Below are 25,512 nucleotides of genomic sequence, written 5' to 3' on the forward strand. Positions count from 1 at the left end.
AAAGAAGAAGGAATCAAGCTATTCTCCAAAGCACCTGAGAGTAGGACAAGAAGCAATGGTGGAAACTAATCAGGAGAGAAGCAACTTAGAACTGAGGAGAAATTTCCTGACAGAACAATTAATCAGTGGAACAGCTTGCTTCCAGAAGTTGTGAATGCCCCAACACTGTAAGTCTTTAAGAAGATGTTGGATAGCCATTTGTCTGAAATGGTATAGGGTTTCCTGCCTAGGCAGGGGGTTGGACTAGAAGACCTCCAAGGTCCCTTCCAACTCTTTTATTCTGTTCTCTTCCATTCCATTTCATTCTGTTCTGTGCAGCTCCTCAAAACCTAGAATGCCACTCAAGAGCTTCTCTAGAGGTTGCTGTTTTATAATTTGCAATGTAACAAAGGGAAAAGTATTAAGTCTTGGGAGTAATCATTAAGAATGATTTAAATAAAATTTTAATTTAATCTTTTCATCTCAGTCTCTTCCACTTCTTTGACCTGATTATGCCCTTTTTCCTGAAATAGCATGTGAAGATCAAATATGATCTTTCCCTTGTTAAAAAAAACTATATACACTTCTCTTCAATTCAATATTGAATAAAAGGAAGTAATGATTCAGTTATCGTGACCCCAGTACCAGTAGTAAGAGCTACCTTCATTAGAAAGAAATGTGAGTCAGGCAGCAATCAAAGTTACATAAATGGACTCCTAGTCATCTTATCTGACTGGAACATTGCTGGTTTCAGAAAGCTTTAGATTTTGATCGTAGATCCAAGTGTGTCACTCCATCTAGAACAGGCTATTTATTCAGTCTTGCATGCAGTGATTCATCTGCCTGAGTTGAGTTACAAATTATTCATCCACATCCAAGCCTTCACTATGTCCTGAAAATTGTTCAGGTTTTCTACTACCTTCTTGGCAGTGAAAGAGAAAAAGGGCTGGGTATAATCAGGAAAGTTGTGAGATTTGATTTAATTCCCTTATGATCAAGTAAAGGACAAGATGAAGATTTTTGTTCTAATAGTCAGCTCCGCTATTGATGTCATACAGCCAAACAATTTCAGAACCAATGCAGAAATGCAATAAAGCAGAATGTGAAACTCGCAACCTATCCACATGAGCTTGAACTTCCTTGTAACAAACTAAAAAATCAGAAGCAGCAAGTAGGCAGTTGTAAGAAGAGCAAGCAGCAGAGCAGAGTTCAGACTTAATTTTCATTATCTGTGAAAAACAGCTGACCATGTCTTTGGCAGTCTTAGCTCCAGTAAGTGTTTGATCACACAATTCTTCAAAGGAGTCTTGAATGAGATGAAGCAAATGATTAAACCAATTCCTATATAAAACTAAAGACCACATTGGATTCATTTATTTTGTGATTGGACTTTAGAGAATTCTGTAAATTATCTTTACATTCATTGTTATTTTGGTTCTGTGACTAATGCAGCAACCATATAAACCTAATCTTTTATAGTTGATTAGAGTAGCTAGTATGTGACCTTGTTGGCCTGGGCCAATAAGTTATTTTTTCCCCTTTCTTTTTGGATTCAGTTGGATTCTGAGATTCATGCCAAGGATTAGAAAAGATTGTTTGGCCAAAAGAAACAAAAAATATGTTGATTCACATTCAAAACTTTGGTAAATCTTTTAGAGGAACCTACTCCTGTGATCTTAGATGTGATGGATTAAATGTTTTATAGATAGCAGTAGGAGGGTGTCTCTATATTCCTTCTTTCCTTCTGCCCTTCATTAAAAATCTTAAAGTGGCTTACAATAATTTTTTTAAATAGTTCCAGTACACTAGTAATTAAAACTATTGAAACCAAAATGTTGTTTTTCCATATCCCACTGTTTTAAAAAACAGCCTACGTAATACTAGTACTCAACCATTGATTATAGTTTTGTGTAAAACCTAAGACCTTCTAAGTAGTTAAATTCTCATTGCAGAAGAAAATCCAGAAAGTAAAAAAAAAATCATGGCATATAGTAATCTGTATATTTAAATATAATAGGTCAGAGGATCTAGGGCAGTCCTTATGACAACTGCCTAAGCAGAAGGCTTTTTAATAGTATTGCTTTCTGTTTGTTTACTATTTTGAGATCACACTTAACAAAGTAACAAGATATAGCTCAATGTGACAAGTTAGTTCTCTAGAATTTGACCCATTCATAAACCTCAGTCTTAATATGATTCACCAGCCAAGGGATGCTTGGTTACAAGCTATACACGGAGAACATAAGAAATGTTAACCTAAGGGCACTGGCACAGGGTTCAAAGACAAAGCAATTTGTACCTGCATTACAAATAGTGTTTCCTATCATTGCTGTTGGATGAATCTCTGCTAAAGTTACTATTTGTTTGGATTGTAAAGCAGTGGACGTATTAAAGGTAAAGGTCCCTTGCATATATGTGCTAGTCGTTCCCGACTCTAGGAGGCAGTGCTCATCTCCATTTCAAAGCCAAAGAGCCGTAGTCTGTGGTTATGTGGTCGACGTGAATAAATGGCGAAGGTGCACGGAACACTGTTACCTTCCCACCGAGAGTTTTTTATGTGCTTTCGAACTGCTAGGTTGACAGAAGCTGGGTCAAGTAACGGGAGCTCACTCCGTTACGTGGCGCTAGGGATTCGAACCGGCGAACTGCCGACCTTTATGATCGACAAGCTCAGTGTCTTAGCCACTGAGCCACTGCATCCCTAGTGGACGTATTACCCACCTATATAGAATAATCAGGTGGTTTTCCACATAAGGTTAGAATCTGATGGGTTTGTTTTAATGGAAAACAGATAAATTGTTTCTGTTGCATAGAGGAAAAAAATCATTTGTAATAAAAATCCTATGTAGTTATCATTACTGGATTACCATGGGGGGACCTGAATTCTAGTTCTTAATCCAAACGTATTTAACTATAATTAGCAGATAATAGATTTTAGAAGATTGTGGATTGGGAAAATATGTTCCAAATGGTAAATTATGAAGTATATGGCAGTGCTGATTACCAAATGCCTGGAAGGGGTAAGGGTCTGGATAGACAGAACTGACTTCAACCCAACCCTGATAAGATGGAATGGCTAGGGTTTTGTTGCCCATTTTATCTTTGACTCTTGATGGGGTGGCGCTTGATGCTAGTGCACAATTTGGGGGGACATCCTGGACGTGGGGCTCCTTCTCGAGGAGTACGTGGTAACGTACTTGAGTAGGAGAGACTTTGCACAGTTTCATCCACTGATTGCATCCTTTCCTGGATCAGGAATCAGTGGTGCAATTCAGCTGTTTCTGTCTGGTTCAGGTGAAGCGGTGGCAGTGGGAGGCTCTGCCCACCCGCCCGGACATCATCACATCCCATTTTTGATACTGTGCATGCTATATAAGAGTTTTAAATCAATAAATAAAAGTAAACCGGATTGGTATCAAATATATATTTGCCTGCCTGGAAGGCTCCTAGGGTGGAGCTGAAAGGCAAAAGGGAAGCAGTATGCTCCCTTCCATATTTGGGCATACCAGGTGCTTTGACATAACACTTACATATGTGTGGAAGTGTGTGTGTGTGTGTGTGCGTGTGTATGCAGGGTCTTTTCCCGTGTAAGATTGACAGTATCTTGGTGACATTTCGACGAGATCACACTTGTTATCTTCAGGCTAGTGCCTTTGGCTTCGTGCTTGTGCGAGCAAAGCGTGATCGGAGCTGCCGTTTTTCTATAAATATAGATGGGGTGTGTGGAATGTTGGCTTTGTTTCTTTAAACGGATTGGTTGGCTGTATTGTCACATCATGATTGGTTGATGGAATTGATGTTTGGTGAGGGTGATTGGTGATGGTGTCCTGTGTTGTTCTGGGTCCTGTGTCGGTTTTTGTGGCTGGGACTTGTTTATTGATTAGGGCTAGTTTCCAGATGTCTGGTAGGCGGGAGGTATCATCACGTTTATTCATGTTGTGGGGATGTTTCTCTATTTTGATAGCTTCCATAATTATTCTCTTGTTGAAGTGTTCAGTTTTGGAGAGTAATTTGGTTCCTTCAAAATCAATTTCATGTCCTGTAGCTTTAAGGTGCTGGAAAAGGGAGGAAGTTTTTTCTTCTTTTCTGATTGCGTTCTTGTGTTCTGCGATGCGTGTATTTATTCTCCAATTTGTCCAATGTATGTGGCTGGGCAGATTTTGCATGGTATTTGAGACTCCTTGGTTTTCTAGCTGGAACTTGTCTTTGGGGTTTCTTAAGATGTTGGCTATTTTTTGGTCACTGCCGAAGGCTGTCTTGATATTGTGTTTGTGGAGAATTTTGCTGATTTTATCTGTGGTGCCTTTGATATAAGGGAGGAGGGTGGTGCCGTTGTCCTGTTCTGTGTCTTGGTTCTTGGGGAGAGTCTCCCTTTGGATTAGGTTGGTAATTGTGTTTTTTTGGAATCCGTTGGAAATTAATACATTTGTGAGGGTGTGTAATTCAGTTTTCAGGTGGTCTTTGTCAGCTAGGCGTTTGGATCTGGAGATGAGGGTCTTGGCTACGGAGTTGATCTGTGCAGGGTAGTGATGGGATTGTGTGTTTAAGGAGAAGTTGGTGTGTGTTTTTTTGCTGGTAGATGGTGTGTCCTAGGGAGCCATTGGGTTTTTTGTTGATTAGGACATCCAGAAAGGGAAGTTGGTTGTTAGCTTCTATTTCCATAGTAAATTGTATTTTGGGGTGTAGGCTGTTGAGATGTGTGAGGAAGTTGTTCAGTTTTTCTTTCCCATGTGGCCAAATTACGAAAGTGTCATCTACATATCTAAGACAGAGTTTGTGTTTGTGTTCAGATTTATCTAAGGCATTGGTTTCAAAGTGTTCCATGTATAGGTTTGGGATGACGGGTGAGAGGGGTGATCCCATAGGTGCTCCTTCTATCTGTTCGTATCTTTGTCCATTGTGGATGAAGTATGTGTTGGTTAGGCAGTAGTTGGTCAGATCTAGGATGTGCTTGGGGGGGTTGTATTTGTTTTGGATAGCTGTCAAGGCTTCTTTAATAGGCACTTGGGTGAAGAGGGATATGACATCGAAGCTCACGAGTAGGCTCGCTGGGTTGTAGGTTTTGTTTCTTTATTGTTTCTATGAAGTGGATTGAGTTTTGTATGTGTGAGGTGATGGATTCTGTGTAGGACTAGAGTTGTTTGGCAAGAAATTTGGCAAATCTGTAGAGGTGAGCCTATGGAGCTGACTATGGGTCTGAGTGGTGTTCCTTCTTTGTGTATCTTGGGGAGGCCATAGAGCTTGGGGCATCTGGATGATTTCTCTCTGGGGATGATTCTTTGCTGGATCTCTTCACTGATGCAGAGGCTTTTATTTTGGATTTGGTGATTTTTTCCAGGTAGGTGTTGGGGTCTGTGTTTAGAGGTTTGTAAGCGGGGTCTTGGAGTAGGTTAGATAGTTTGGCTTGGTAGTCAGATGTGTTCATCACCACTGTGGCGTTACCTTTGTCTGCTGGGAGAATGAATATGTTGTCTTTCCTCAAGTTTGTGGGTGCTTTTTGTTCTTCTTTGTGTAAGTTGCTTCTGGGTAGATTGCTGGAGCAGAGGACGTTGGTGACTTCAAGTCTCATTTTATTGGCTTCATCTGGGTTGATATTGGTTAGGCTAGCTTCAACTCTGCATATGATGTTTTCAGTGGGGATGCTTTTGGGGGCGACTGCAAAGTTGAATCCTTTGGAAAGGACATTGGTTTCTGCTATGGTGAGGGTCCTGTCTGATATGTTGTGTACTGTTTGTTTCATGAGTTGCTGTGGAGGAGGGTTGGGCTTCTGGCCTTTTTCTAGTCTGTGGAGTTTGTTGGTGTGTGTGTGTCTTGTGGGAGGTTTCTGTTTCGGCTCTCCAGAGGGCTAGTTGTTTGGATTTGTCCCAGAGTGCTGGGTGGATTTTGTTGCTGAGTTTGAGGTGAAGAGTGAGTAGGTCCCTGTTGGTTTGGCCTAGTAGGAATCTTTTCCTGTGGAGTTCATTTCTGATTAGGGCTAATTCAGTTCTTTTCAGGATCCTTTCGGTGGCTGAGGTTTTAGAATGGAATTTTAGTTGGAAGCATGTGGGGATCATGTTTTTGTCTCAGCAGTTGCGCAAAATGTGAGGTCACATAAAATGGTGGCTCTTCGGACTTCGAATATATATATATGGAAAATATTTTTTTACTCAAGGTCAAGTAAGAATCAGTACTGAAAGGTAAATAAAAGGAACAATCTGCATCCTGCAATAGTTATTTTATAAAGGACGATAATCTTTTTAGAAGACTTGTCCGTTTCAATTTCCTGGTTTCTAATAAGCCTTTCCTTTCAGATAAACAAGAGTGTAGTGAGGATATTCTATTTTAGAAAGTTCCAACCTGAAGGAATTACGGGGAGGGGACGAGGATTTAGACTAGAGACTCCTCCTGGGAACCTGCAAGAGTTTAAAACAGCACAACCCATGTGTGTGTCTGTGTGTCTGTAGCCCAACATAGAGGGGAAAAGGTAATAATTTCATTTCTCTGCCTAGGATGAAACATAATCAGCACAGCTGAAATATGTGATATCAATGTCAGAAATTGAAACAATATTAAGCATGTTTTAATAATTGCATTATGAAATAAATTGAAACTTCACAACAAATCAGAGTCATTTTTCATCAGATAACTTTGAGCCATTTCATTGTACATTGACCCTCTAATTTGCATTATAAAAGCAGTAAAAGCCTTCCCTGAAAAGCTAAGCTTTTTCTAGTAATACATTTGGTGTATTTGCAGCTTTTATGAAAGTAAGATTGCCAGATCTGGATTTAAAATATCCAGATGACCTTGAGATGGCAGCAAAGAGATACACAAAACCCTAAAGGCTTTGCTGCCATTTACTGGTTGTTTGGATTTTTGCAGTCCAAATCTGATAATGCTAATGAAAGGTAGCATATAGACAGCAAGTTTCACTGTTATGCTGATGATTTAAGAAATTGCATGTGATGTTCATAGATATTATGTTATGCATCTCAATTTCACTTAAACTTACCAGGTCCAATATTAATGGTATCTGAGTTGCAAATGGTATCTTTTTCATCATTGCATTTCTGCTACCTACTCTAAATATCGTTGCTTTTGCTCTAATTAAGAACTCTGCAGAGGAATGGATAGGAGGAAAAACTTTCTCTGTTAGTAATGACAGGTTTTTTTTTTAAAAAAAAAGAAAGTTGGGTCTGTTTCTCTGAACTTTATTTTTTGGGTTTCTTTTAGAGTTTCTTTTCTCTTATGTTCTCCCAAATGGAAGAAGTAAACAACCCAGTTTTAACATTTTCTATTAACAGCTAAGCATAAATAGAACCATATTTACATGATTAACAACAAACAGATCTTTTACTCATAAGGAACCCATGCTGTGCAATTTCTGTGGAATTTTATGTGTATTGTTTTATTCCCTTACCGGCTGCAATTCTTTACTTTATTTTTGTGTACAAAAATAATTTATTTCTTTCCAAGGAATTTTAATCCATTACTAACATAAAACAATACAAGTGCTATTCTGTATATGCACAAGAAGCAATTCTTTCACTCACTGCTCATTCAGATGTACAAGAGTATTCAGTGATATATATTCCTTGTATGTTGAAATTTGTACAATTCCTCTGTTCAGTTACAGGGAAGTGCAAATTCCCTGTGTAGCATATCTAGCAAAAAAAACAACAACCACAACACAAACCCTGAATAGGAATGTTTTTACAATACTTTTTGTCTTCTAGAGTCTTGTTTCTGGGAATTCTAATTGCAACATTTGGAGAATGCTACTTTTGGGAAGGGGAGTGTTTTTTAAAAAATAAACTAGCAGAATGCTGCACCAATTTGTCGGAGACCCAGATCATAATTTAACTTGTGTTCCATCTTTCTAGGTATGAATGCTGCTGTTCGAGCTGTAACACGCATGGGAATATATGTTGGAGCTAAAGTGTTCCTGATATATGAGGTTCACTTTTTTGTTTATTATCCCCCCAAAAAAATCCTCTGTGTGGATATGGGTTTTTTAGATTGCTGCAGTCTTCTGGGAAAATGAAAGGATCAAAGGAGTGGAAAACGGAAATATTGGTACAAATATTTTTACAATGATGCAGAAGTTAATTAATTCTAAAAGACCTATCAATATAAACTTAGGAAGTTTAGGAAAATCTAAGAGAGTTAAGAAAAGGTTGAGGAACATCATTGACCAGTTAAATAATGTTTTCACTCTTCATAGCATCTAACTATAAATGCAGAATAAATGTAAATTATTTAGGCAGTTTTGGCAGGGGGGAGATTCAAACTAAATATAGCTAAACTGGTAAGGAACATATGGCCCTCCAAATGCTAATCAAATCAGAATCAAACAACATGTTAACTAGGCCACACATTCCCTGTTTCTGATAACAGGCTACTTGTTTGCTTAGCTGCTTTTATTTCCAGACAAATTTTCCATGATTTTTTTTCATAGTTCAGCTAGCCCTCCAATTCTGTTGTAGCATTGTAAAAACATTAGCTTCGAGCAGTCAACATGCTGCATTATTACATTGGGTGAACTTTGCTATATTGTATTGGATATTTTCTTGATAATGTGTATTTATTATATTTTATAATGTTGTAATTCAAGATCTCCCACCCCCACCCCCATTCATCAGTCTTTTGTATGGTTGCAATTTTATGAAAAGCAGTTAGATAGAATGCACGGTGGAGCAAATTGATATATGTCCTGCTTTAAATTTTGCTCCTTGTAGCAACCTGCAGTAAAATTGAACAAAAAGGTAAAACCAAGGCTATTGGGATACAGATAATTCTCTGTGTTGCAAATTAACTTTATTAATTTTTTCTTGGTAGTACAGTTGTGGTGTTTTTGCAAAAAAAAATTCTTTTTTTCTTCTCAGGGTTACGAGGGGCTAGTCGAAGGAGGAGAAAATATTAAGCAAGCAAATTGGCTCAGTGTGTCCAATATTATTCAGCTGGTAAGGCTAATCTTTCTTAACATCTTACTCTATAATTAGACAGGTCTCATGTTCATTTCTGTTGTGGCTATATAGCCTTTGATAATACACACTTCTGACTTAACGCTGAGTAATTTGGATTAAATGTATTTTTTTGAATTTGGGTAATAATAGATTCCCATTTTCAGGAAGAATCAAAAATAGATACTGTACTAGGACATAGTCAGTGGACTCAGTCTTCCTATCTTTTATGCCAGTACTCATTGCTTATCAGTCAGATCACTATGAGCTGCCTAGATTCTCTCATATCTTGCTTTCTATTAATAACAGTGCTCCTTCAACTTTTACTGAATAGGATATGAATCACTTTCATTTTCAAAGCTTCCATGTTACTAGGAAAACAAAGAATCTATTCAAGGAAGAATCTATAGTAATTTATATGAATTCAGTACAGGAGAAACAGTTATAGTTCAGCTAATTAAATTGTAGAGTACTAAACGTATGCTATTAAACATTATAATATTGTGACTCTTTGCTTCTGGATGGCAAGAAATGAACAACTACCTTACATTATCTAGCAATGCCCATAATTGTGGACCAGGAATCATGGCTTGATTAATATGGTGGGCTATGATACTAGTGTGCACAGTCCTTTCATTCATACAATCACATGATCTGGGAAACAAAAAAGAGCCCAGCTTTATGTTGAAATAAGGAATTATTTAAGCACAAAACAAATTTTATGCCAAAAATCAATAGTGGCTTAAAGCTGATTTCCAATCCTGATTTATTAAACATGCTTCCTCTCCAACTTCCATAATTCAGATTTAATGGAAAGCTATCTCATTTTTCATATGTTTATTCTTTTAAACAAAACTTAAGGAGCAAAAGCACTGCAGGCACTGAGATGCTATATGTTCTTATTATATCTTATTAAATTGGGAACCTTAAATTTACTTCTGTATGTGACCATGGCTGTAAAATCATTCTAGACTAGTAATGTTGGTTCAAGCTAATAGAAGCTCTCCAAGAACTCAGGCAGAAAGCTTGTTCAGCTTTGCTATCTGGGAAGTTCTGGATAATTAATTAAATCTTGCAGGGCTCCTTTCTGAATGAAATTATTCTTGTAAAGTTTACTGCAATTTATGTAGGGAAGATTATTTTCCTAGGAAGAACAGGGGAATGTAGATTGTGCCAATCTAGATCTCCTGAGCACATGTGATACATAGCTTCTTCTCATCCAACTTTCAGAGCAATTTAGGTGATAGTTCTGATTCTCTTGCATATTTATTTGTTTATTATCCTCTTTATGGTTTTCCCTTTGTCCCACTTTTAGAAAAGACTGAGCTTGTTGCATAGCAAGAGCAATTAAAAGATAATAAAATAAGGGGATAATATTATTTTTGATCTATCTCTTCAACCCTGAATTAAAATTATGTCTCATATACTGTAAATTTTTGTATGATGTAATTCTTCAATTTTGGGAGCTGCTGCTACATTTTACTTTTTTTTCAGATTAAGCAAAGGAAGCTATATAACAGGTCTTACAGTTTTTTTAAAATCAGATCCCCCCTCCCCCTTCAGCCACTTAATGTAGGCATTTAAATAGTGCAGATTAATGGCTCATGTCCCCATCCTCACCATGGTAGCCAGACGTTTTAGTTCAACTTTCCAAAATCCATCTAGCATCTTCCAGAGAAGCTTCTAGTGAGACTGTCATTTGGCTGGATCTTTGGGATTCTTGGAATTGCAGGCTCAATACTTTTGAGTAGTAGTGGCGCAGTGTTTAGAATGCAGAATTGCAGGTTGACTCTATTTACTGCCAGGAGTTCGATCCTGACAAGGCTTACCGTTGACTCATCTTTCTATCCTCCTGAGTAAGATGTCCAGTGTCCGGTGAAATGAGGACACAGATTGTTGGGTACAATATACTGACTCTGTAATCCACTTAGAGACGGCTGTAAAGCATTATGAAGCAGTATATAAGTCCAAGTCAGTGTTGGCAAACCTTTTTGGCAGAGAGTGCCGAAACGGGAGTGTGCATGCACATGTGGGGGAGCACCGGAAACTAAAAGAGCAGCCCCATGGTGTGTATGTGGGGGAGCTCTAGGAACCGGAAGAGCAGTTCCCCGGGGCGTCTGTGCAGTCGGGAAGCTGAGCTTCTGATTTCCAGCATGTACATGCATGCTGGTCATCTGGTTTTCCAGTTTCTGATGTGCATGCACGCATGAGGACCAGCTGGCTGGCATGCATGTGTGCTCCGGAACCTGGAAGAGCAATGGACAATGGCTGGCATGCCCTGAGAGATGGCTCTATGTTCCACTTCCGGCACGTGTGCCATAGGTTTGCCATCAAGGGTCTAAGTACTATTGCTGTTTAAACAAGGTCAATTTAGAAATTGCTGCCCTAGTGACATAACCCAAAATTTGGATCTCTCATTAAAAAATGGAAAGGTTTGTCTTTGGTGAACATTGTGAGATGACTCTTTTCATTAAAAAAAAACATCTATAGGAGCTAAGGTTGGATTGTACTGGAATTGTTTCTTTAATGGACCTGACTGTCAGAATGTCTTTGAAGTAGACTCACCCACCTCGCTTACAAAAGTGTTATATTTTTCCTTCTTCTTAGAGCCTTTCCCAGTTTGACTGGTATGTGTCCTTTCTGTCAGGTAACATTCTGGTGTTGCATGTTTCTATAGGATGGTTCTTTCTTTCTCTTCGTTTACTGCTGATGCAGCTTCTGCTACTTAATAAATACAGGCTTGAGCAAGGCTGCCATGTCTGCACCATGGGTTTTTTATGTGCCATATAAATCTTCTTATATGCCCCAAATCTTCTCTAAAAGAGAACATTTAATAGTTAAGCCAGTTTGATTTGCACGCTTTAACTGGTTTTGATAGCAGTCCAATTTTAAAAATAATAACCCTTCTAGCAACATGCTCTTCCACTCCTGACCTCAGCATATTCCTCTTCAGTTTACTAGCACTGTAACTAACTAATCAAATCCATAATTTTTGTGTGTTTGGCCCTTATTTATGTTACACGTAATAGTTGAAAGCTTCAAGTCAGTGGATGTATATTTATTATGTTATATCCTTTTCCTGAGCTGAGGGGGCAACTGTTCAGAAGATAGTTGTTCAATGACAGTTACAGTATGTTCCCAATATCAGGAAGCAACAGTAGCAGAATCTGCTAAGTTCTTCGGGCATCACAACAGAAAATTGGGTTAATTAAGAGGTATCTGTGATGGGATGGACAGAAAGGTCAAACGCTAGTTTCCTTGTTTAAGACCATCAGAGCTGACATTGATCAGTGGCCCATATCACTGTAATAACTTCCTGTTGTCCTTTCAAAAGCCATCTGCTTGGGATATAAGAGAGAAACAAATAACCTCCTCCAGAATTTAGCATATTTCCACTCCGCTCTGCAATGTACGGTACGTCAAAAATGGTATCTTATGAGTGACTGCACATTGTCACCAATCCTGGCAATTGATGCTGCACAATGTTAAAAAAATATAAAAATGAAAAAAAGTATGTTTCCCTTTTTATAAATTTATGGCTTGTGCTTTCAAAACAAAAACATGCACCAACTTAAACCTGTTCAAATTTAGAGCCGCAAAGCCTTTTTGTTTCCCCTGTATTCCCTTTTATAAAACATCAAAATTGGTTTCCCATTGGAACTCACACACTTTCAGTACCATTTTTCCCCTGTTAATTTCTGCAGCCATCTAGTTTTTTAGTTCATAATTATTCTTTCTTTTCTGTTTAAAGGGAGGCACTATCATTGGCAGTGCCCGCTGCAAAGCTTTCACCACACGGGAGGGTCGCCTTCAAGCTGCCTACAACCTGGTACAGCATGGCATCACTAACCTATGCGTCATTGGAGGGGATGGCAGCCTGACTGGTGCAAATATCTTCCGCTCAGAGTGGGGTGGTCTTTTGGAGGAACTGGTCACAGAAGGTAGGTATAAATCTGCTCTAACATCGTTCTATTGGTGCCAGGCTGCGACCTGCATTTCATGTTATTGACTCTGAAAATGAACTTGTATATTGAGAGCCAAAAGTCCATAACCAAACAGTGTTTCTAAGGATGAAAGGTAGTATCAACTCATGTATTAATTTTGTTGTTTGGTCGATAAGTCGTATCAGACTCTTTGTGACACCCCCCCCCCATGGACCATACTTAGTTAGTTACTTAGTTGGCTTTCAGCAGGACAACGCAATCCATTTCAGTAGGAAAAATCAGAGTTATGATTTAGAATTGCTCCAAGGCTTATGCCTTGGAGCATAAGCTGAATGAGAACCAACTGTGTAATGCAGCTACAAAAATGATACATGTGCAATCCTAAAGTACATCAACAATCTCTAGGGTTAAGATAAAAAAGAATCATTGTTCTTTTCCAGTAGAGTGGAGGGAGGGGTCACAGAAGGGTTATCGCAGCCTGATTGGTCCATTTGACTGAGAGAAAACTTCTTAACCTTCGGCTTCTCCCGTTGGTTCCCAGTTTCCTCTCAGTCGGTCCAATGACTAAGGTTTGGTTCCTAGTAAGAGAGTTTTTATGGCTAGTATAGTTAATCAGAATTAGTGAAAATTGAGCAATTTAAATTTAAATTTTTTTGTAGTTGGTCTGCCTTGCAGGGCTGTTGTTTACTGCCCTCAGAAGGCTGAGAGAGACAGTGGGGGGGGCGTTCCATGCCTTCCCTCTCCTAAGCGGATCGCTCCGGGCTGATGCCTGGAGTCTCGGGCGTGCCGGGCGATCCTGCTATCTCGGTAGCTTCCCTCGCTTTGAATTGCTAGGAGTCGCAGCGCGCCGGAGCTTTCCGGTGCGAAAGCGGCAGATCGGCTTCCCTTCAAGCCGCTTTACTCCCGGGGCCGGTTACAGCTCGCGGCAGCGGCACGGGGCCGGTTTTTTGCCTTACGGGGGCTTTTTCGTCTACCTAAAGTGAGCGCTGCCGAGAATCGGGGCGGCGCGCTTGCGAGCGGTCGCCCGAAGGCTCAGGAAGCTAAGGGCAAGGGCGGCGGCCATTTTTAGGCGCGCTTTATCGGAGGACCGCCCAAAGAAGCCGGCGGCCATTTTGACTCACGTGGCTGGGCTGGCAGCACGTAGAGGCCGGAGAAACGTGTTGGTGCGATTGGCAGAGTTGCTAGAAGCCCGGAGCAGGCGATCCTCACCAGCTGAAGGGCCGTAGCTACTTAAAATCTCCCTGGAGCACGTGAGTGGGGCGATGGCGGAGAGATCAGAGTCTCAGCAGGCCGCGCCGTCTCAGGCCGGCGAAGATAAGGCGGACCCCACTCCCCCAGCTAGGCCTCGAGCTTCTAGGCCTTGCGCAGAGGACAGGCCATCCAGAGCTCTGCAGAGAGATGAGCTCAGGCGATCCAGGGCCATTGAAAAGGTCATTGAAAGGGCTGAGAAAAGACAGGCCCGGGATCCTAGGCCTAGATCCAGAACTCCATGCCCTGTGGCTTCCTGCCCTTCTCCTCCTGTGGCCAGGGGGTTTAGTCCTTCATCTTCCTCTGCCTCCCCATGCAGATCTGATAGGAGCCAGGAGCGGGGGGACCCACGCTCTCCTTCTCCTTCCCTGGGGACTAGAGAGGCAGATAGGGGGGACCCGCTGGAGGGTACATCTGCAGGCCCAGTCAGGGGTAGGAAACGTAGCAGGGCCTATGTGGCACCAGACTATGATTCAGAGGGCGATGAGGAGGATCTGGAACACCTCCCTGAGAACCTCAAAAGGCTTATTTCTGCGGCCATCTCTAGGGGCATAGCCCAAAGGGACAGGCCGTACCATCACAGTAGGATTACTCCCTTTAGTAGGTCCAGATCTAGGGCTTCTTCCCCCTCTCTCATGAGTGAGGTCTCCTCTAGGGGGGAGGCAAGGAGGGATGATTGGGGGTTCTCGGAGGAGGAGGATGCGGCTCCTGAGCCGCCTCGTTCCTCAAACCTTTTTCTCCAGGCCATGTTCAAACCTTTGCTTAAGAAGGCTAGGAGGACCACCAAGGTAGGCACTGGGGACCCCACAGTCCCGCCGCCCACAGATCCGGACATGGTCATGTTCTCAGCGACGGCCACCAATAAGGAGGAGATTCCTGCTCCTCCCCTTTTCTTGGAGGTAGCTACTAGTCAGTGGGCCCGTCCTTCAAACTTTTCCCCTCCTGGCAGCAACGACCGTCGCGCCTACAACATGGAAAAGTCCTTTGTGCAGGCTATTCAGCTTCCAGTTATTGATCAGCCCATTGCAGCTCTAGTCTCCTCTTCCCCGGTGGTCTCGGGGGATGCGGCAGACAAGCTTAAACCAGAAGACAAGAGGGCGGAGCTCACTTTACGTAAAAATTATAAGGCCTCTGCATGGGTGGTGCGAGCGGCGGCTGCTGCTTCGTACTTCAACCGCACGACGGTGATGTGGCTCCGCCAACTTCAGGATCGCATTCCGATCCAAGACGAACGCGTACACCAAGATTTAGCTAAAATTATGGCAGCGTGTCAATATTCAGCTGACGCGACCCTAGACGCTGTTAGGTTTGGTTCTAGTGCCTTGGCCACCTCTGTGGCCGCCCGCCGGCTCCTGTGGCTCAGGAACTGGCAGATTGACTATAAGGCCAAATGGGATTTGGTAGCTGCCCCCTTCACGGGTACCAATTTGTTCGGGGCTTCCTTAGAGCCGATTTTAGTGGAGAACAAAGATAAGGAAAATGTTATGCCTACTTCCACCAAGAAGGCTGAGTCCCGTAGTCAACCCTATCGCAGGACCCAGTTCAAATCCTATGACAGGGATCAGGAACAGCGTTACCAACCGTACAGGCAGGACAGGCAGTTCAATAGGCAGAACTTTCAGGATCGTTCTAGGTATCAGCCGCAGTCCAAGCGGCCCTTTCGAGGGGGGGGGCGGCCGTCCCTTCAGCAGAGGGAAATGACTCGAACCCGAGTCATCCCATCGGAGGCCGCCTGGCACTGTACGCGGACAAGTGGGATCAGATCACATCAGACGGTTGGGTCAGGGCGACCGTTCGCCACGGCCTAAGGTTAGAGTTCCTCTCCAAGCCCCCGAGCTTTTTCAAGGTCTTCCCCCCGGCTCGAGATCCAGAGCGCCGTCGTCTCATGGACCTCGCTGTCGCCCACCTCCTAGACATCAGGGCGGTGGAGGTCGTTCCGGAGCCGGAGAGGGGTCTGGGCTACTACTCACACCTGTTCGTAGTCCCAAAATCCTCGGGGGGTTGGAGGGCAATTCTCAACCTGAAGCATCTGAACCGCTACCTAGTCTACAGGCGGTTCAAGATGGCGTCCCTAAAATCAATCCTGCAGGGCATTCGGAAGGGGGATTACATGGCCTCATTTGACAGAGGCCTATCTCCACATCCCCATCCTTCAGTCTCACCGGCGTTATCTCAGGTTTTCTCACCAGGGCAGGCATTACCAGTACCGGGCTCTCCCGTTTGGTCTGGCCTCAGCTCCGCGGACGTTCACCAAGGTCCTGGCAGCACTGGCGGCTTACCTACGTTCCATCCCGGTGAGACTTCAGTGCTACTTGGACGACGTCCTTGTCCAGGCGGGGTCCCTTCCCAGAGCCACGTCGGATCTTCGGCTGACGATCCGTTGGCTTCAGGCGTTGGGGTTTTCCGTGAACTTCCCAAAGAGCCACCTGTCCCCATCCAGGCAGATCCTCCAGTTAGGGACAGTGATAGACTCAGTGTCAGGGAGGGTTCGCCTATCCCCAGACCGTCTGACCAGCCTACGTCAACTGGTCTCGTCCGTAAGAAGAAGAAGGTCTGTTTCCATCCTGACCTTGTCTCAACTCCTGGGGAAGATGGTCTCTTGCATAGGGATAGTACCCTGGGCCCGGCTCCACCTGCGACCACTCCAGTGGGTCTTGATTCCGGTCCAGAGAAGGATGATGAGCAACTCCTTACGTCCTGTTCCTGTACCAGCGGAGGTGAGGCTCTCTCTTCGGTGGTGGATGTCCCCAGCTCTGCAGCAGGGAGCGTCGTTTTGGGAGCCGGAGAGAGTAACCGTGACGACGGATGCGAGCCTCTTCGGCTGGGGGGCCGTGATGGACTCCGACATGGCCCAGGGACGTTGGTCAATCTCAGATCTCCGCCACAACATCAATTGGCTGGAGCTGAAAGCCGCGAGGCTTGCCCTTCGGACCTTTCGTCACCACCTGCGGGGGCGCCATGTCCTCCTGCTCACGGACAATGTGGCGACGAAGGCCCATGTCAATCGCCAAGGGGGCACCCACTCCCGCGCCCTATGGCAGGAGGCGCAGTTGTTGGGCCTGTGGGCAGAGAGACATTTGGCATCGATCGTAGCAGAGCACATCTCGGGGGTGTCGAACCTCCAGGCGGATTGGCTGAGCCGCACGACCCTGGACAATGGCGAGTGGCAACTGGGTCCGGAGTTGTTTCGGAAGATCTGCAGCAGATTCGGCTCGCCCCTTGTGGACCTGTTCGCCTCCCCCGACAACGCCCAGCTGCCGCGGTTCTTCACCCGGTTCCAGACCCCCTCGGCGGAAGGAGCGGACGCCCTCAGGAGTCGGTGGCCCCCGGGCCTTCTTTATGCCTTTCCTCCCCTTCCCCTCATTCCCCGGACAATAAGGAAGGTAGTCACAGAGAGGGCTCTCGTTATCCTGCTAGCCCCGTACTGGCCGAGGAGACCCTGGTTCGCGGACCTAGTCCAGCTGTCGGTAGTAGACCCCTGGAGGATTCCCCCAGGGGAGGTCGTTCTGAGTCAGGGAGCCTTGCATCACCCAGAGCCACAGTGGCTTCATCTGACCGCCTGGCTCTTGAACGGGGGATTTTGAGGGGGAGGAGGCTATCGTCGGGAGTCATAGCCACCTTAGAGGCGTCCAGGAGGCCTTCCATGGTTAGGATTTACAACGCCACCTGGAAGGCGTTTGCAAAATGGTGTATCCCATTGGGGTTGGATCCTTCTAGGGCTACCGTCCCGGACGTATTGGAATTCCTTCAGAAGGGGTTGGAGGACGGCTTGTCGCATAATACTCTCCGGCGACAGGTGGCGGCCTTGGCCACCATTTTGGGGGGGGAGGGATCCCCGACCCTTTCCCGTTCCCCCCTGATAAAGCGCTTTCTTAAGTGGGCGGCTAACATCCGTCCGCCTCCGGTTCATAGATTTCCGACCTGGGATCTGACCCTGGTCCTCCAGGCTCTGACGAGCTCCCCGTTCGAACCACTTAGGACGGTGCACATGCGTCTTCTCACTCTTAAGGTGGTGTTCTTAGTGGCCATTACATCGGCCAGGCGCATTTCAGAGTTGGGGGCCCTTTCTTCTCGCAGTGACCTGTGTGTAATACACCAGGACAGGGTGGTCTTGCGTTTGGATCCTTCGTTCATTCCGAAGGTGAATTCACAGTTTCACAGGGCCCAGGAGGTCGTGCTCCCGAATTTTTGTCCCAATCCTTCGAGGGAGCAGGAGTTAGTGTGGCACAGGCTGGATGTTCGCCGTGCTGTCCACATATACCTGAAGCGGACGGAGGGCGTTAGGAAGACCGAGGCGTTGTTTGTTTCCTTTCATCCAGGCTCGTTAGGACGCAAGGTGTCTTCTTCCGCTATCAGAAGATGGATTAGGTTGGCCATAGTTGAGGCTTCCGGGGCTTCCGGGAAGACTCCCCCGTCAGGGATCACTGCTCACTCCACCCGCAGTGCCGCTACCTCTGCGGCCTGGGCTACCAGGGCGCCCTTCGAAGATATTTGCAGGGCGGCCACCTGGGCCTCTCCTATGCCTTTCATTAGGCACTACCGTTTGGATGCTTATGCCTCGGCTGAGGCGTCATTTGGATGGAGGGTCCTTCAGAGGGTGGTGGCCGATTCCTCACCTGGGACCCAGTCTGCCCGCCCGGGGACGTAGCGTGGGTGTGTCCCTTCTGTGACCCCTCCCTCCACTCTACTGGAAAAAGAACGTTGGTCTTGCCTGAACGTTTTTTTCTGTCGAGTGGAGGGAGGGGTCACATTCCCGCCCTAGTTAGTTAGACAGGGTCCGGGAGGTGTAGAATCGGGAGGCCCCGGGGGGGCTTGTCCTTGTTTGTGTTCAATTTGCAGGTGCAGACCGTGACATCGCGGAAACTGGGAACCAACGGCAGAAGCCGAAGGTTAAGAAGTTTTCTCTCAGTCAAATGGACCAATCAGGCTGCGATAACCCTTCTGTGACCCCTCCCTCCACTCGACAGAAAAAAACGTTCAGGTAAGACCAACGTTCTTTCTCTGTTTTCCGGAGCGAGGGACAGGAGAATCCTGTGGATGGTATTAAGACGCCCAATTGGCCACGAGACTGGGATGAAGCTGAAGCCACTCCTCTGTGCTCCACCCTTTATGTCCAGTTTCATCTCAGTCCGCCCAAAAAGCAAGACCTATTATTTTTCTCTCCTATATTTCTACCATCACTGGACCCTCCTGGCAATTACAGCCTCCCTTTGGAATTGCTCTCTTCTTCTGCCAGTAAGTTGCCTGGCTGGGGCTTTCTTTTACTGGCCTCCAGGGACAGTTCTTTGCCTTCCGAGGGCTGGGAAGGCTCAGGCGCCATTGCAGCAGCCGTTTGGAGCCGCGCCAGCCATGTGGCTGCAACCTTTGTCCCTGGGTGATCGGGAGGCTTGCGGGCTCGGGATTTCCAGCCCCACGGCTTCTCGTCACTGAACATTGCTTGTAATCGCTCCGGCGGCTGGAATCAAGCCGCATGGGCACTGGGAAGAGCACGAAGGCATTACGAGGTAACCTGTGGAATAGTGAATCGTCACATGGGCGCCACCAGCCGGCAGAAGTCTCGGGAGCAGTCTCTGAAGCCTGCCGAGCTTGGCTCTGGCATTGGGGCTGCCTGGGAAGTAAAAAGATGGTGTTCTTTTTACTCTTTCCCTTTTCTTTGCCTTGCTGCAGCCAAAGAGTGGAGCAGAGAGAGAGAGAGCATCGAGAAGGCTTCACTTGGAGGGCCATGAGTATTGCCACGTGGCAAATGGCAGAGGATGCGCGAAGGTCCTCTTCTCCACCACCCTCCCCTGAGAGGGCCTCTCTTCCAGGCAGTGCCCCACAGCCTCGGCTAGGGCTCAAAAGGTGGCTGCTGTCTCTCATCCCTCATGTGCCACACAGAGGGATGAGCTTAGGAGGCACAAGGCCCTTTCTAAGACCTTTTCCATGGCAGAAAAGAGGGCAGAAAAGTTAAAGGCCCAACAGGGCAGACTAAGTGTCTCTCCTCCTCATCCCAGGTCTCCCTTGGGGAGGGGTGTGCCCCACAGCCAGTTCTTCCCCTCCGCCAGTGTTCTCCAGACTCTCTTGGGAGGTTTTTGGGAAAGGCTTCCCCTTTGCCACCTCTTTCCCTGGAAGACGAGGACCTGGATTTGGAGGATTCCTGCATGCAGGTGGTTCCCAGTAGAGATCAGGCCTTGCTCAGGCCTACCCTGGCTCCCCAAGCTGGGGCAGCCCAGGATCCAGTGAATCCCAGCTGGGATTCATTGGATGTTGATGACCTTCCCAGGGGGTTGCAGAATCTGATTGAGAGGGCCATTTCCTCTGACATTGCTGCTGGCCTACAACAGCACGCTGCCCAATCCTTAGCATCGGACCAGGGCAAGGCCCCCAGGCCTAGCTCCTCTCAGGCACGTCTTCCCTCTGCTCCAGTGAGCCATCCTGTGTCTCCCTCCCCTCACAGGATCAGTATCTGGGGATAAGGCCCAGCGGGACCCTGATTTGTCTGAGGATGAGGATGATTCCAAGCCAGATCCTCCAGCCTTCACTGGCCTTTTTCCGCCAAATTTATTCCAATCCCTCCTGCGCTAGGTGCGTGCCACTGCTCAGGTTGAGGAGGGTGAAGGGTCTAAGGAAGGAGCTAAGGGCGGAGCTAAAGAGGGGTCCAAGGAGGGGTGTGCAGCAAAGAAGCCTAAAGGCCCAGTCTTTTCTGAACCGAAGACAGTTAAGGAGGAGATTCCTGCCCCTCACCTATTTCTGGAGGTGGTAAAAAAATGGGAGAAGCCTACTGCCTTTCCCAACTCTGGTAGTAATGATAGGCGCTTTTATAATATTGACCCAGATTTCTCCCAGGCATTGCAGCTACCCATCGTGGACCCACCTGTGGTCACTTTAGCATCACCTGCCTCCCTGGTGGTCAAGAATGTGGCTGACAACCTTAAGGCAGATGACAGAAAAGTTGAGGAAGATGTTCCAGTCAGTGGCCTGGGCCATCAAGGCAGTGACGTCTGCCTCGTTCTTCAATCGTACGGCTATCCTGTGGATGGAGAAGATCCAGGAACGCATCCCCCCAGAAGATGTGCGGCTCCACCAGGACCTAAACAAGTTAGTGGCGGTGGTTCAGTTCTCGGCTGATGCCATGTTGAATGCCATGAAGTTCGCTTCCAGGGCAATGGCATCGTCCTCTCGTCGTCTTCTTTGGCACCGGGGTTGGCAAGCGGACAACAAGTTAAAAGTGGCAACTGGCATCAGCCGACTATACTGGGGGCTCTCTCTTCGGGGCTGCCCTTGACCCGCTCCTCATGGAGGACAAGAATAAGAAGAAGGTGCTGCCCACTTCAGCAAAAAAGGCAGAGCAGAAGTCTACGCCATTCTACCGCAAGCCCTCGTATCGCCCTCAGGAGCAGGAGGCTCAACAAAGCAGGTACTGTTCTCCCAAATCGGAGAGGCAATTCGAGAGAAGTTACAACAGGGATAGGGCCTGTTTCCAACAACAGAGTAAGCACCCCTTTTGAGGGGGAGATGGTCGCCCTTACCGCTGGGGCATATAGGTCATCTCCGACCCCAACCATTGGTGGTTGCCTGGCTCTCTTCTCCGAGGCCTGGGTGGAAATTTCCTCAGATGCTTGGATGCTCAGCAGGGTCACACATGGGCTTCGGCTAGAGTTCCTCTCCATTCCCCCGAACTACTTCTGCACATTTCCCTCAGCTCAAAACATAGACAAGCACAGGCGGATGCATCAGGTTATTAAGCACCTGCTTGACATTGCTTCAGTAGAGCCGGTCCCCTTGGACCAGGTAGGTCAGGGGTTCTATTCCAACTTGTTTCTTGTGCCGAAGGCTTCGGGGGGTTGGAGGGCTATTCTCAACTTGAAGCTCTTAAACCAATATTTAGTTTACCGCAAGTTCAAGATGGCCTCACTTAAGTCCATATTGGCGGGCATACGGGAAGGGGACTAGATGGCATCTATAGACCTCATGGAGGCTTATTTCCATATCCCCATTCTCCCACTACATAAGCATTTCCTCCGGTTCTCCTATCTGGGGCGCCATTACCAATATAGGGTCCTGCCCTTTGGGTTGTCATCCGCATCCAGGTCATTCACCAAGGTGCTGGCAGTAGTGGCGGTGTACTTGAGGGGTTTCCCCATTAGATTGCATTGCTACCTGGATGACGTTCTCATCCAGGGGGCATCCCCGAGTCAGACGAGGGTGGATCTCCTGCAGGTCATAGACACCCTTCAACGGTTAGGTTTTTCTGTTAACTTTGAAAAGAGTTCTCTCACCCAATCCACTAGGATTCTCCATTTGGGGGCTGTTATAGATTCCCATGCAGGAAAGGTTTTCCTCTCTCCGGACCGTAGGTCCAGTTTGGTTAAGATGGTTAAGCAGGTACACAGGGACCGTTATGTTCCCATAGCCCTTCTCTCCAGCTTGTTGGGAAAGCTCATATCCTGCATCGATTTAGTACCGTGGGCACGGTTGCACGTCAGGACTCTGCAGTGGTGACTCCTGCCATTCCAGAGGGCCAACACCAGTAGCTCGCCAGCCAAGATCGAGCCCCCCCCCTCAGGTACTGATCTCTCTCAAGTGGTGGCTGTCCCCAGCCTTGCTCAGGGGGCGCGAGTTCAGGGACCAGGAGCGGCTCACACTCACCACGGACGCCAGTCTGTTTGGCTGGGGGGAAACCCTGGGATCTCAGTTGGCACAGGGTCGGTGGTCCTGGCAGGAGTTCCGACACAATATCAACTGGTTGGAGCTCCGGGCGATCCATCTGGGGCTTCGACACTTTCAGACCTCCGTCGTGGGTCAACACATCCTGGTCCTCACCAACAACGTGGTGGCCAAGGCCCACATCAATCAGCAGGGCAGCACACGTTCCAAGGCACTGCACGCCGAGGCGATGTCGCTGGGCAGCTGGGCAGAAAGACACCTGCGGTCGATCTGGGCAGAGCACATCATGGGGATTGACAACCATCAGGCCAACTGGTTGAGTCGAGAGACGGTGGACAATGGAGAGTGGAGCCACTCCCTGGAGCTGTTTCAGAGCATCTGTCAGAGATTCGGACGACCGGTGGTGGACCTCTTTGCCACTCCGGCCAATGCCCAGCTTCCCCGGTTCTTTTCTTGGTTCCCAACTCGGAACCTCTGTCAACGCCCTTTGCACAAGGGGCCAGGTGGGCTACTTCGTCGATGCCTTTCGCGCAAAGTGGCCAGGTGGGCTACACTTTTCCTCCCCTCACCCTCATTCCCGGGTAGTTCAGAAGCTAGTCAGGGAGCAGGCAGAGTTGATCCTGGTGGCACCTCACTGGCCGAGGAGAGCCTGGTTTGTGGATCTCATGATCCTGTCAGTCCGGCCTCCATGGCGGATCCAGAGGGTGAGATAGAGTTGCACCAGGGGAAGCTAGTGCACCTGGAGCCACACTGGCTGCAACTAGCCATGTGGAGATTGAGCGGGAGTGCCTGAGGGAGGCTCACTTGTCACTGCGAGTGATTAGAACCATAGAGGTCTCACACAGACAATCTACTACGAGGATCTATGACTCCACCTGGGTTTCCTTTGTTGCCTAGTGTCAGGCGAACCAGGTGGTGCCCACCAGGGCCTCAGTTCCACAGGTCGTGGACTTCGTCCAGGACGGGTTGGATAAAAGGCTCTCCCGGGGCACCGTGCATAGGCAGCTGGCTGCCCCTGCTACAGTTCTCCCAGGCTAGGGCCTGGTTGCCCTCACCCAACTACCCGTTGTTAAGAGGTTTCTTCGGGGGTCTCCAACTTGCGCCCTCCAGTGGTCCATAGGTTCCCCACGTGGAATCTCCCTACCGTATTCCGGGCTGTCATGGCTGAACCTTTTGAGCCGTTGAGGATGGTTAAACTGAAGCTCCTAACCCTTAAGGTGGTGTTTTTAGTGGGTATCACATCGGCTAGGCGAGTGTCAGAGTTGGGAGGATTTGTGCCTGTTCCACAGCAAAAGGGTTGTGTTGAGGTTAGATCCGGTTTTTATGCCTAAGGTGAATTCCATTTTCCATTGTTCCCAGGAGGTTGTACTTCCGGATTTTTGTCCGGATCCCGTTAGGGAATGTGAACAGCAGTGGCACTGGTTGGATGTCCAATGGGCCCTGTGTATTTATTTGAAGTGGAGGGCCTCCTTCCGGAGGTTGGAAGCCCTGTTGTTATCTTTCCAACCTTCGTCGCTGGGTAAGAGGGTGACGTCTTCCACCATCAGCCGATGGATCCGCTGAAACTGGACATAAAGGGTGGAGCACAAAGGTGTGGCTTCAGCTTCACAGTCTCGTGGCCAATTGCACGTGTTAATACCATCCACTGGAGCCTCCTGTCCCAGCCCCGAAAACAGCAGTTCAGGTAAGACCACCTGCCATTCTGCTTTGGTACTTCCAATCTTGAATAGTGGGACATCTTAACTATGTTTAATCTGATTAAAAAATTTTTGGGGAGATACTGTATTATCTGGAGGGCTGTCATAAGGAAGAATGACCGAATTTTTCAGAGTTGTTCTGTAGTAGGGAAACAAACTGTAGTTTGAATTATAAGAAGTAAGATTTCAATTGGAGCTATGGAAAACACTTCTATCATAGTGGTTGTTCGATAGAATAGATTGTGTCAGGAAATAGCAGATTCTTCTTCACTGGGGATGTTTATAAACAGGCTAGAAGACCATCTAAGTTAGTTCGTCAAAGTAGGCCATCAAAAAACATTCTATGAATTCTACTTTATTATTGTAGGGTCAAATAACAGAATATTGAAAGCTAGTCAGGAAACCTTTTTATGCCAAACAGCATCAAGGCAGGATTATTTTGAGTTTCTTTCTATTGGTTTCAGTGTCTAAACTGTGTAATAACTTCTTCAAGTCCCTCCTTAATGTTTGTTCCCTCCTTAGCAATTCTTTCAGCTTTTCCCAAGGTCCACTCTAAATTACTTTACAAACTGTCCGGAATGCTGCAATTCTGGATTCTACCATTGGCCAAGTGAATTCCAAAATCCTTTCCAAACCTATGATTTTATGATTGTTCTTATTTTTTTTCCAGAATTTTTTTTATTTTTTTATTCTCTTACACACCATTTTAAGTATACATTCACATAATTGTTATTCTTCTTTACATTTATCATTCTTATACATTTAATATTTCATTTAATTGGTTGTTGTTCTTATTTTTAAAGTTTCTCACTTTTAACACCATGAATCTGTAGCTGATTCTTTTTTAAAGTCAGTTGCTCCCTTTTATGAGTCTTTGTACCATAAAATGAATAATGGAAGTAACAATAAAAGAAATAAAATCAGCCTTCATTTCTAATGAAATACAAACTTAGTGAAATCAGTATTTTATGTGTCATAAAAGCACTGATTTCACTAAGTTCATATTTCATTAGAAATGAAGGCTGACCTTATTCCTTTTATAACATATCTGTCCTG

At 46.0% G+C, this 25,512-nt stretch overlaps 1 protein-coding gene across 1 annotated transcript in view; it reads left to right on the forward strand.

Moving 5' to 3' along the window:
• Positions 1–25,512, forward strand: part of PFKL (phosphofructokinase, liver type) — a 53,034-nt gene that overhangs the window by 3,882 nt on the left and 23,640 nt on the right. The window contains exons 2-4 of the mRNA XM_081956169.1: positions 7,842–7,915; positions 8,844–8,921; positions 12,673–12,862. Coding sequence (XP_081812295.1) covers positions 7,842–7,915; positions 8,844–8,921; positions 12,673–12,862 — 342 coding nt within the window. The remainder of the gene's footprint in view (positions 1–7,841; positions 7,916–8,843; positions 8,922–12,672; positions 12,863–25,512) is intronic.

The sequence above is a fragment of the Natrix helvetica genome (genome assembly GCF_964273705.1).
Source record: "Natrix helvetica genome assembly, chromosome: 5".
Taxonomy (NCBI): Eukaryota; Metazoa; Chordata; class Lepidosauria; order Squamata; family Natricidae; genus Natrix; species Natrix helvetica.